Source organism: Macaca nemestrina, chromosome 13 (genome assembly GCF_043159975.1).
Source record: "Macaca nemestrina isolate mMacNem1 chromosome 13, mMacNem.hap1, whole genome shotgun sequence".
NCBI lineage: Eukaryota > Metazoa > Chordata > Mammalia > Primates > Cercopithecidae > Macaca > Macaca nemestrina.
This window is the reverse complement of record NC_092137.1, coordinates 74,298,528-74,311,689: the sequence shown is the minus strand read 5'-3', so window position 1 is coordinate 74,311,689 and position 13,162 is coordinate 74,298,528. Positions and strand designations below refer to the sequence as shown.

The window sequence follows — 13,162 nt, the reverse complement described above, 5'->3', positions numbered from 1 at the left end:
TCCTACAGCTATGCCTCCTCAGTGCCCTCAAGTTTCCCTACCCACCATAAGCCAGAAGTCTTTCAAAAGCATGAGGTGACAGGGCATTCCTTGCTTTAAAATCCTCAGGAGCTCACTATTACCTGTGGGGTCAAGTCAAACTCTTGGCCGTGGCTCCCTGGGCCCTGCACAATCTGGACCCTGACCATCCTCCCCACCCACCAAGCCACCTTTTGTTCATCCCCACATATACCCAAACCCTTTTGCTCCTGCCTGAACCAAGTATAGTCCAAGTAAGTTCCACTCCCTCACAGCCACTAAGCTGTTGCCCAAGCTACTCCCTCTTCCTAGAATGTGTCCTTTCTACCTGACGGCTCTGTAGGGCTCGGCACAAGTACTACCTCCTACAGGAAGGCCTCTATTATGCCTTCAACTCCATTTGTGTATTAAAGCCCCTTGCCCATCTAAACCGACGTGGCATACACCAACAGTATCAGGTCAATTTCTTTCAATGTCTTTTCCACTAGGCTATGAGCTCATTTCTATGTTCCCAGAACCCAGTGTCGCAGTTGGCAAACAATAAATGTTTGCCAAATGAAAGCAGAGCCTAGAAATCCCTAGCTTACCAGGCCACAGCCGTTTCTCTGCCTTTTCCTGACACCCAGGCGGACTTACCGACGCAATCGCAGGTGGGGAACTCGGCCTGGGCTCTCTTGGCAGGTGTGTCCAGCAGACTCTTGGTGGGTGTGTCCAGGTACTTAAGAGGTGACTCCAAGAAGCCACTGAGGGTGGGTGTGAGTGGGTTCTCTGCCTTGGTGGGTGTGGCCTCCTGGCCTCCCTCCTCTGAATGGAAGCAGGTTGTTGAGAGCACAGTCACAGCCCCCGAAGACTCAATCTTGATTTGCTTGGGGGAACGGGTAGCAAAGGGGCTCTCAGGGGCTGGGAGACATGTTTGCTGGTTCTCGGGGTCCTGAATGGGCACAGAAGGGGGGCCGGGAAGCCCAAAGCTATCTCCAAATTCAGCCTCAAACTGCCGGATGAGCTCTTCCAGCTTGTCATCGGCAGGGGGAAGAGGGCCGGTGGAGCCTGGCTGCAAGGTTGTCATGGGGCTAGGGGACCTCATTTCCTGAGTAGGGGGCAGCAGGCTGTCCCTGGAGGGACTAGGTGCAAATAGCGCAAGAGAAGGTTCTGGGGGCAGGGGCACAGCAGAGCCCTGTGAGGCAGGTAGAGGGGCCGGTGGATGAGCCTGTACTTCCTGGGAGGCCGGGGACCTGAGCCCTTCCAGGACAATCTGCCGGACAGGCGGGAAGAGTGGCTGCGCTTCCCGGGGCCTGGACTTCTTGATCTGAATGGGCTTTCGGACACTGGGCTTGATCCCAGGGGCAGCTTTCTCTGTTCCCACAGGACATCCAGCTGGTGTTGGGAGCTTCTTCTTCTTCTCCTTGGGTGGTCTGTCTGGAAGTCGTGGGGCAGGTGAGCTTGGTGGGGGCCACCAGCCAGGAGCAGAAGGCTCCGAAGGAGCAGGGAAGGAGGTGTCGTGAGCCTGTTCTAGGAAGAGGCTGCGCTTGTGATGGAGGTGCTGCTGCAGGGCGGTCTGGGCCTTCTGGTGGGTGTCGGGCTCCGAGGATGGCGTGGGAGCCTCCCTCTGAAGCACAGGGGATGGGGCCAGGGCTGGGGAGGAAGAGGGTGCCTCTACCTTGACCTTGGGCTTGGTAGGCAGGGCCTCAGGCCGCTTGAATACTGACTGGATGTAATCACTGGCGCTGCCCAACAACTGCTCCAGTTCAGCCATGGGGTCGTGGCTTGGGCGAGGCATGGGCCAGGAGCTCCGGGGCGTTGCTGGAGGGGTGTCGGTGCCCCAGACTTCAGGGAACTCAGTTCGAGGAGTTGCTGGAGGGAAGGCAGAGCTATCAGGAGCAAAAGATGAGTGCTCTTCAGGAGGAACCACAGGCCATGAGGGAGCCCGGAGGTAAGACTGGGGAGATCTGAAAGGGGCAGGAGGTGACAAGGCCTCAGGAAGGGGGCAAGAAGCCTGGGGGGTGGAATGAGAAGGCTGCGGGAGGGCGGAGGAGAGCTGTGTGAGGGCCTCGATGGCAATGGCGGTCTGCAAGCTGATGTTTTTTTCCTTGGCGATGCTCAGGGCACTCTGGGACAGGGGCAGGCCCTCTTGGGGAGAGATCTGGGGCACCTCTGAGCTGAGGAGTGGCCTGGTGCTTGGTGCTGGGAGACCGGCCTCACCAGGAGGCAGAGGCCCTGGGAGCCTGGGCCGCTCCTCCCCTCCTTCCATGACCACAGACTTGATCTTCCCCTCCAGCCACTCGAGGTAGTCAGGGCATTCTGGGCCATCGCAGTTGCAGTTGGGTGGTTTCATACCATGCCGCGCGAGGGCCAGGGCCGTCTGCAGTGTGTCAAGGTCTTCGCTGCCAGCAGAGCAGCCCTCGGGCCCTGGCCGGGATCCCCTGCTGTTGTTCCCAGCCTCACGACTCATCTCACGGTTGAAGGTTTCATAGAGCCGGGTGCTAAGGGCCCCATAAGAGGACACAGCTTCGGCCACAGCCGAAAAGGCCACCAGATCGTGGGCATCTTCCAGGCGAGCAGTATGAGCTGGGCCTGGGGCAGCCTCCCAGTCGGGCTTTTGGTCTACCCGCCAAGGACCCCCAGTCCCCAGCAGACTGGGTCCAGCGGGCTCTCTAGCACCATTGACCGGCACCCCTGAGGCGCTTAGCTGCCGTGAGTCCCCATGGTACACTGGCCCTGAGTCCATCTGACCTGGAACAGGTCCATCAACTGGGCTGAGCTCTGAGCCTGTCTAAAGAGAGAAAGAAGGGGGAAAAAGGAAAAAAATGAACCACACTATTTGAAAAGCATTTCCCTGCTTCATACCACTCAGGTGCACATCTGACCCCCAACTTTTCTTGCAAATCCTCTCTCTGGTACTTCTTGAGCCTCCAATTCATCTTCCCATGTCTTTGGTTCCCTAGCGAGCTTCACTAGCAGAAATAAAAAGAAGATCTTTAAGATATTTTTAAAGAGAAGATCCTAATGTGACATTCTTAATGTTGTTCAGAAACTTTTGGAGCCTCAGATCAATCACACGAATGAGGCTCTCCTAAAACCAGAGACACACAAAAAAGTCCTTAATTCACAATGATCAAAATCACACTAGGACTTTATTTTGTTTTGTCAAGATGGAAAGAAATCCAACCAAGCCTGTGTGTACACACGTGCTCTAAGCGTGAAGTGTGGGTTCGTAGGGGTAGGGAAAGAGGAGCTTTGATTAACAAATTCAGCCTGGACCATGGGTCAGCCACGGCTTCCTAGTGGGAACCCACAGTCCTTTTCTCCCCCTAAAACTATCCTCACTTAAGCCCAGGCCGAGCACAGAAAGCTGGCAACAGACCACATTCCCACACACAGCCCCAGGCCTGAGGGAAACGCCGATGATCTGACACAGCATGCATTTAGCCCCATGCCCGGTCAGTCCTGCCAAAGACAAGCAAGTTGCTGCTTAGAGAAGGATTCAGGCCTCTCCCTGAGCACAAGAACCAGCACTATATACCTCATATCCCCAAAAGCACACCAAAGGGGGAAGGATGAGAGTAAGAGGGCCAGGAGGACCTGGCCCAGCAAGTGAAAAGTGAATACAAAGATGTGAAATTGAGTTTGCAGACCCATCCCTTAGGAAAGGAAAGCTCTTCCTTACTGTAGAATGCTAAGAGAAAACATAGAAGGACTGATGGATTTAGAGAGTCATCAGTGGCAGCAGGTGAAAGCATGGTGAGGTACAGGATGTATGTATGCATGGTCTCAAAGCATCTCCTCTAAAATTACATAATTACAATAGTAACTGTAGTGGAGAGATCTGGTAGACAGACACCACCTTAACCCAAATGACCAAAGTTACCATCATCACCAATACTGAGACAAAACACCACCATGTGCCTCTTGATGTAAGACACTGCGGAAGACTTAACACCACTCACATAGAACTCCTGCCAAAATGTATAACCTGAATCTAATCACAAGGACACATCAGATAAACCCAAATTGAAGGGTGATCTAGAAAGTACCTGGATTGTTCTCTTCAAAAAGTTTCAAAGTCAAGAAAAACAATCTCTTCCCTCAAAAAGAACAGCTAAATGCATGTTCATGGGTTAGACCTTAGACTGGGGAAAAATACACTAGTTTTACTTGGGACAAGTCATGAAATGTGAATATGGACGTGGATAAGATAATATTCTGTCATTCCTAATCTTGACTTGGATCATTAGACGATGGGTTATGTAACAGAATGCCCTTGTTCTCAGGATACACATACTGAAGTATTTAGGAGTAAAGGGACAGTACAGACAGTCCCCAACTTACGATGGTTCCACTTAAGATTCTGACTTTGCAACAGGCATTCAATAGAAACCATACTTTGAATTTTGATCTTTTCTGAGGCTAGCAATACTTTAGCGATGCTGGGCAGTGGCAGCAACCCAGAGCCCCCGGTCAACCACGCAATCACCAAGGTAAACAACTGAGGCTCCACAATGTTCCATGCTGTCAGGGTTTTCTGGATATTGTGTTCTGTGTTTTAGCATCCCATCATGTCTATAACATGCCCATTTTTGACTTACAATACTTTCAATTTATGATTAGTTTACTGGGACATGACTCAGTCATAAGTTGAGGAACACTGTGTACTCAATCTCAAATGATTCAGAAAAAAAATGATATACATATGGAAAAATATGTCTCTATAAACAAAATGATAAATACATGAGGCAAAACCTACACATTTGGGGTATGTGAGTCCCAAGTATGATCCCTGCTATTTTTCTATAAATTTTTAAATTCTGTGAAAATAAAAAGCTAAATAAGAAATCAGTCCCTCAAGTATAACACAAAGTGTTTTTTTTATTTTAGAGACACACTCTCACCCAGGCTGGAGTTCAGTGGTGTGATCATAGTTCACTGTAGCCTTGAACTCCTGGACTCAGGTGATCCTCCCACCTCAGCCTATCAAGTAGCTGGGAGTTGATGCATGTACCAGGCTCAGCTAATTTTTTTTTTTTTTTAAAAGAGCTTGAGTCTTGCTATGTTGCCCAGGCTGATCTCTAACTTCTGGCCTCAAATGATGCTCTGGCCTTAGCCTCCTAAAGTGTTGGGATTATAGGTGTGAGATACTGTGTCTGGCCTCAAAGTGTTTTAAGTAGGTGGCTAAAATGATGCCAGTCCTAAGACTGTCAGACAAGGCCATCACGGCCTCCTAAGTGTGGTGGGAAACTAGGGTTTGGGATGAGCTTTGTGGGAGATTAGCAGAGGTTCCGGCCAGCAGTTCCTGCCTCATCCTCACCCTTGCCTCCATTCTGGCCACAAAAGACCCTCATGCTTTTCTAACAGGCCATGTTCTCTGACGTCACCAGGCTTTGTACACGCAGTTCTCATTGCCTGGAATGACCTTCTCAGCCTCTTAGAGTGGCCTCTCTGGCTTATCCTTCAAGCATCAGCTCAGTGTCACCTCTTCCCCTACCTACTTCACAGAATTATCTGTGGCTCCTTCCCCGGGTTCCCAGGGCACCTTCGTTAGCACTTATCACATGCCACTACTGTTATTTGTTCAAGCAGCTGCCTCCCTCCCCCACTAGATGGTGGCTCCTGCCAGGCAGGGTCCAAATCTCCATGACTCCCGTGCTTCCTGCCCACAGCTGGAGCAGTAACACTCAGGTAAATGAAAAGCCTGCCATCCCTACTGGCCACACAGTGTATCAGCTTTTCCCTGACCCCAGTGGAAGACTACCTTTCAGAAGTCTAGGAATGTGGCGGATCACCCAGCACACTCTTCTTTCTTAGAAGCCTAAACTAATGTGGCTAACAAGGCTATACAATCTGAAGTGGTCAAATCTTACATGCTTATGTAGGAAGATAGAAGGAGCACGCATAACCAAGAAGAAACAAACCGAGAGTAGCACAGATTTACAAAAACAGTGTCAGGAAGACTAATGCTACATGAGTGGAGGCTTCCCCAAAATGGTCAAGACAACTAAAAGGGATTTAAAAAGTTATTTTTGGTGTGTGAATAAGAACAAGGAAGGGCTAGGATGGCTCTTGTGCCTCTGAATTCCCTGGGAAGGAAAATGCTCCTTGGACCAAAAAGAGGAGAAAAGGAAAAGCAGACATAGATATGAGGTAAGTGAAGCCACTATGGATAGGGAGATCTTAAGAAACTCTAAATTCCTATTTCCCAACCAAGAGATCCCACTGATACCTTTCTCAACACCTGTCAGTGATGCTGGAGGAAACCTGCCAGCAGGAGACGGGGCCAACAGGCAAGAAAAGGAGAAGCGTCCTTCCAACTCTCAGTCTGCTGCGTTTAAGAACAGCCCGGGTAAGAACCACAGGAGTCAGGTTCCACAGAAGGCCATTAACCTACCAACATCCAAACAATCTCAGTGCTTTGAGTCATGGGGTCATTGGAGAGCAGATGGGGAGATACTGTGGCTGACAGGTCACAAAGCCGAGAGCTTTGGGCCAAATCTGCCACAAGTTTGTTTTACTTGCCTATACGGTGTTAATGTTTTTGTTTTGCTAACATTCGAAAATCAAATTCCACATGAAACCTGGATTTTCTTGAAGGCCCATGCTTCTACGGGCAAGTTTGTCTGTAACTGAGCAGTGGCTCCTGCTTACATAGAATACAACTACTCCAACTCACCCCCAGCTTCCCCACTCCACACTGCCTTCTTGAAACCAAGGCTGGGGTCAGGAATTACTTATTAATTGCTTGAATTAATTATCACTTCACTCACTTCTGTTACCTGCCAACCCCTTGTAAGCCTTTGACTTTGCAACTTCGGCTGTGGACGTTCAAGTTTCACAAGGTCTGCCATGACCCTTTTGAGGTCAGCTACAGAGAACTACAGGCTGGAAGGGCTGGTTCACCACTGGTTAAATGACCATGCTCAAAGGGTACAAGAGATGTATCAACTGGGAGAACGGTCTTTAGTGGTCTGCCACAGGGCTCTGTTCTTAGAACTATCCTGTTCAACATATTTATCAATAATGATAGAGAAGGCTCACTTAATAAATAAGTAGATGTTGAAAATAGAAGGGATAAAGCTATGTTGAGTGACAGAACCAGGTGCCAAAAGGTCAACAGACCAGAGAGAAAAAAATCTAAAAGGGTAAACAGGGTCTCATACTTAGGCCCCAAGCCACATCTGTGGAAATAAATTAAAGACGGGAGAAGCACACAATAGCAGCAGCGGTACCCATAAAAATGTCTTAGGAATCAGAAGAGGTAAAACCCTGAGAGCCAACTGATGGCACACCCAATATGATGTCATGTGGCAGCTTCAAAAGGCCTTATAACCCAGATTTTTTCAAAAATTTTCACTACAATCCACAGTAAGAAATACACTTTACACTGTGATCCATTAGCTACTTATATACAAGTTTTGTAAAACAGTACTTCCACTTAATAGATACATTAATGTATCTTTCTTCTTTATTTTTAAATGCAGGTTGCAACCTTCTAACGTTGATTTCGGGGTCTACTAATGGGTTTTGACCCAGTCTGACACACAGCTATGACCTGACCTGAACAGGACGACAGCACAGGCAGTGACAGCCCTGCTTGTGACCCAGACAGTCCCCACCTGAACGCAGGCTTCCCTGTGGGGCTGCACCCTCTGGACGCAGAGGAAGGTGAGCACGAGGGTTCAAAACCACAGGAGGAACAGCTCCCTTTTGGTTCCGAACAAGATACAACTCCAGAAAGTCTTTAAACATCCGCAGGCCTACTATTTGGGAAAAGAATGAGACTTGTTCTGAGTGGCCTTAAGGGATGGAATTAGAAAATGGGTAACGAGAGAGAAAAGCTTAAGTTCCATCTAGGGAGGGATTTGCTTAATACTTAGAGATATTAGAAAATGCACTGAAACCAGTCCCCCTAAAAACCAGAGGAAACAAGTTCTTATCAATGGAGATTGCGGAAAAGAAAAGCAAGCAGCTATTTGGCAATTATCGGCAGGGAGGCAGGACAATGCCAGACGAGGATGGGGACTAGTTTAGCCCTTTCGAAGCCTCAGCTTGGACCCGTCCCAGCTCAGAAACCCTCCGCTTTCCCCCTCGATTGTCATTCCCTTCTGGGTTCCAGCAAACATCACTGTGAGATGCTCCTTTTTTTGAGACAGGGTCTTGCTCTGTTGCCCAAGATGTAGTGGAGTTGCGCGATCACGGCTTAATGCAGCCTCAACTGATTCTCCCACCTCAGCCTCCCAAGTAGCTGGGACCACAGGCATGCACCACCATGCCCCGCTGATTTTATTTTTAGTAGAGACAAGGTCTTGCTATGTTGTCCAGGCTGCTGTCAAACTGCTGAGTTCAAGCAATTTTCCTGCCCCGGCCTCCCAAAATGCTGGGATTACAGGCGTGAGCCACCATGCCTGGTCTAAATGTCTGTTTTCTGTCTGGACTTCTCAACTACCCTCCAGTTAGCTCCAACCCCTAGACCATGCCATAAGTCCACTGAGAGTCAGCTTGTCTAAAACAGAACTGAACTCTTCCTCCTGACAGCAACTTTCCCAACTTTCCTATTTTTGCATTAATGAACATTCCCAACCTAAATGTTACCCATATTCTTCCAATGTGTGCAGTCATTGGATCCAAACAATTCTAAATGTGAACTGTTTCTCAATTTTATATCCTCCCTTTCCATCCCTGCCTTCCCAATCAGGGTCTTTCTGTGTGTATGTTTTAATTGTCTCACCTGACAGTGGGTCCTCTAAGCGACTCTATGTACCCCCAAGCCCCCTCCCTGACCACACATACGTGCGCGCGCGCGCGCGCGCGCGCACACACACACACACACACACACACACACACACTCTTCTCCATCCTACAATCTCTTGAACATACCCTCTCTTAAGACTTCCAGCCGCCAACTTCATAACTCTTCCTCATCATCCACCCTGGCTTCAATCTTCAGTTGAAGAATGCCATTCATATGCATCAAGTGCTTAATACGTGTGACAGACTGTGTGTTCCAAAGATGGCCACAACATTCCCTCCATCCCACATGCTCTTCTTACTGTGTGACTTGGACACTTCCCCCACGGAGAAATGGGATCTATGTTCCCTCCTCTTCAATCTGGGTGGGCTTGTGACAATGGAAGTGACGCTACATGACTTTCAAAGCTAGATCACAAAAAGCAATTCAGCTTCTGCCTGGTTCTCTTGGGACACTCACTCTTGGAGCCCAGCCACCATGCTGTGAGGAAGCCCAGGCCATGTGGAGAGGCCACATGGAGGAGTCAGCTGACATTCCCAGCTGAGGTCCCAGGCAACAGCTGTCGTCATTTGCCAAATGTGTGAGTGAAGGAGCCCTTCGAGGATTCCAGCCCAGTCATCAAGTTACCTCCAGCTTTTATGCCTTCCCAGCTGAGACCCTAAATATCAAGGAACATATAGAAGCTACCCATGCTGTTGTCACTTCTGACTTCCCAATCCACAGAATCCCCTGGGCATAATAAAAGGATTACTGTTTTATACCACTGTGTTTTGGGGTGATTTGTTACCTCACAATAGACCAGACTATATATTTCAGGAACCCCAAGAAGTTTTAAAATGAAAAGGAAGAAAAAGACCTATAAGTCAATGCCCTAAATCATATCAGTGCTGTGAAAGCAGTATCTACAGAGGCCTGCGGGGGTTCAGTATATACAGCTATCTGGGCAGGTGGGTGTCCAGGAAGGTTTTATCTCAAAGAAATCTCAGAGAGGCTCGAAAGAGCGGCAGGTATTTTGGAAGAAGGCGAAGAATTCTGCAGGAGTTCCAGATGGAAGGAATAGAGTGTGCAAAGGCAGAGAATCATAAGCCCTGGCAGGCTTGGAGATGGGTAAGCTGTTGAGTGTATCTTGATCGCAAAGGCAGGGGAGGCAGGTGTGTGCACCACAGCCTGAATGCTACAGAGAGCAGATTTACATTTCAGGAGGGGCACTCACGCATCCTGCAGAAGACAGCCTGCAGGGTTCAAGGCTGGTGAGCCAAAGACGAGTTAGGAGACTATGCGACTGTCCAGATTAGTAACAATAAGGACCTGAACTAAGGCACTAGCAGACAGATGGGGATGAAACGTGGTTATGGAGGTAAGTGATTAAATTTAGCAGTGAGACAAGGAACAGAATCAACCCCTCCCTGAGAAAGTCCTCCTTGACCAGTCCTGTCCACCACAGACTGCCCCAGAGTCTACAGTCACCGTGCACAGTCATGTTCTGTTAGGGATCTTTAATAAGAGTGTATGGTCAACTCCACCATTTGCTCCAAGGAACCAGGCATCTGCCACACCTTCAAAACTCACCAGAGTCTCTAGAAGGCGTTCAAAAAGCTCTGGCACTTCTTCCTCCCCAGGGACCTGGCTGGTACAAGCCTCATCACCCCCATACTTCGAGATGATCCATGGAGGCTCTAGGCAGAGTTGGTGATCTCTCTGCTATTATGGCACCCATTACAACACACACATGGTAGAGGTCTGCAAAGGCTGTAGGGGGCCTCCAGAGAAGTCCACCAAGGTGCTGGTGCTGCACATCTTGCTGCCAACTTCCAGGTGCAAACCCCTTTTCCCTGCCCTCACTGGGGTCCTCACACCCAACCCCATCAGGTTTCTTCCCTGCTTCACAGTATCACTGGGAGGGGGTATGCCCATCCCAGGCTAGGTCTTCCCCAAGTTGGAGGTGTGTTCCCATCACCTAGGGGAAGCAGGGATTTGTTACTAGGAGACTGAGAGGCAGGAAACGTTACTTAGGCAGAGAAAATGTCCTTCTCAGATCCAAGAAGAGACATGACTCTTCACTACACTCCATGAAGAGTTCATATGTGCATACAGCATCGCCAACCCCAACCTTCAGAGGGCTGGGGGCCCTGTGCTGAAGGTGACCCTGAACCCTGCCTGGCTAGCTCACAAGGTCCCCTGCCTCCTCCTCCACAGTGCACTCCCTTCTTAGACTCCCAAATCCCCAGAGCTGGTGCTCCAGACATCTGCAGGCATTCAGCAGCAGCACTCTGCCCTCCCCACCCAGGGGGCTCCAGAGCCCCCCAGATGCCAGGCAAGGCAAGAAAAGTGTGGAACACCACTCCCCAAACACCTCATTCAGTCAACAACACAGTGAAGGATGCAGATATGACACCAGGTTTTCCAAATCCTTCCTGACTCTCAACACATCAAAACCAGATCAGCAATTCTCTATTAAAGGAAAATAGGGAAGAGAGAAGATGAAGAATGTTATCTTGAAAGAGCAAAGTCCTCATTGGTTACACCTTCTTATGGCCTCTAAGAAAGGGGAAGTTACAAGAGGAACAGAGTCTGGAGGGCTGTTTTGCTGACTGTCAGCAGTTACACACCATATTAGAAGAACCATGTCCAAGAAGGTGTTTTCGGCCAGAATGAACTAGCCTGTAGTCAACCTTCAGAGCCCAGTAGCCCATTCTCTGCAGGGTAATCTCCTGAAGCGAATTCTAATGGGACTCCAAGATAGTGGTGACTGCTCCCCACCCTGCTGGCCAATAAACTCCACCCAGTACTTTCCCAACCGCACATACCACCAGCTCAGCTAGTCTGATCCACAGCAGCTGTTCAAGGGGCTGCTCTTTCTAGCCTCATCCTTTATCTCAGTCCTAGAGTTCAGAATCCACCTCCATACAAAGCTAGTTCCTTCTTCCTTGCCACCAAATGGATGGCCCCACTCTCTCTAATAGCAAATGGGTTGTATTTATGGCATGTTCTGTCTAGGGTTGATCAATTATTCATTCCTTAAGAGGATTCTCCCTTTGGAAGATTTATTGATAAAACTAATCAGCGAGTGTAGAAAGAGATTTTTAGGGGAACCCTTGCAGAGGATGTGCACACCTGCCTGTTCTCGGCAGAAGCGAGTGTGTGCCCATGGCACACTGGCTAGCTCACTCCCATGTCTGCACCCTCCATACCCAAACTGGCCCTCTCTGCAGACAGCAACTCCAGGATTATGTCTAACTTCTTGAGAGCATTATATGTTGGCAGAGGGTATTCTTGTATGAGGTAGGGAGAGGCAGTTGTTCTATGTGATTACTACATGCACATCAGTAAAACATTTTAAAATCTAATTTTTTTCCTACTACAAAATGGGCAGATACAGCAAATCTTTCAGTGGCTGGGGTGATACTTAGGAAAAAGCTGAAATGGGCCCAATTCCCTGAGGTCATTGTATCTGGCAGAAGCACAGGACTTTGTTCATGTCCTCTGACCTAAAAGCAATTAATGTGGGTTCGGGGAAGAAAGGAAAAGAAGAGAAGAAACCAGGAAAAGTCTCTACGTGACTCTGATGGAACCCTTTTATGATAGGCGGAGTATCATGCTAATTGTCGCACATTCACTTATCTCATTTAATCACCAGACACTCCTCCAAGGTGGAGATCAGAGATGAGGACACCAAACACAGAGAGGGGAAGTAATTGCCTCAAGATCACAAGGCAATGTGGAAGAGCACAGCCATTTTTAACCACTAAGTACTCTTAATTTCACTGGAAATGTAAAAGTAAACAAGCCAACAGAAGACATAAAAAAGCTACATGTGCCAATGATTTTCCCTCAACACGAACAGTAGAGAATTACAAACAACCTGAGTGCCCCAACAATAGGGAGATGATTTTAAATTTTATATTTCTTCTTCGTGAAAAGAAAATAGGGAATAAACATATGAAAAAATACTCGATATCATCAGTAATCAGAAAAATACAAAATAAGATCACAAGAAGATTCCATTTTATACTTATTACGTAGGACTGAAGAGGAAGAACATTTAGTTTGAATCTTGGCCCCACCACTTACTAGCTGTGTGACCATAAGCAAGTTAGCTAATCTCTCTGTGCCTCTGTTTTGTCACCTGTAAATTGGGGATGAGTAACAGTACCTACCTCACAAGATTATTATGAAAATTAAACAATATATGAAGAGCACTTACAACAGTACCAGGTACATAGTAAGCACTGCGAGAGGGTATTTTAGTTTAATACCAAGTGCCAATGGGGTTTAGCAAGAACTTTTTTTTTTGAGACAGTCTCGCTCTGTCGCCCAGACTGGAGTGCAGTGGTGGGATCTTGGCTCACTGAAACCTCCACCTCCAGGGCTCAAACGAGTCTTGTACCTCAGTCTCCCAAGTAGCTG

The 13,162-nt window shown here is 48.4% G+C and overlaps 1 protein-coding gene across 3 annotated transcripts in view; it reads right to left on the bottom strand.

Moving 5' to 3' along the window:
- LOC105465279 (tet methylcytosine dioxygenase 3) overlaps positions 1-13,162 on the bottom strand; it is a 125,375-nt gene that overhangs the window by 61,025 nt on the left and 51,188 nt on the right. For all 3 annotated transcript variants that reach the window (XM_071076929.1, XM_011713627.3, XM_011713629.3), the window contains one exon: positions 655-2,788. In XM_071076929.1, the coding sequence (XP_070933030.1) occupies positions 655-2,788 (2,134 nt within the window). The remainder of the gene's footprint in view (positions 1-654; positions 2,789-13,162) is intronic.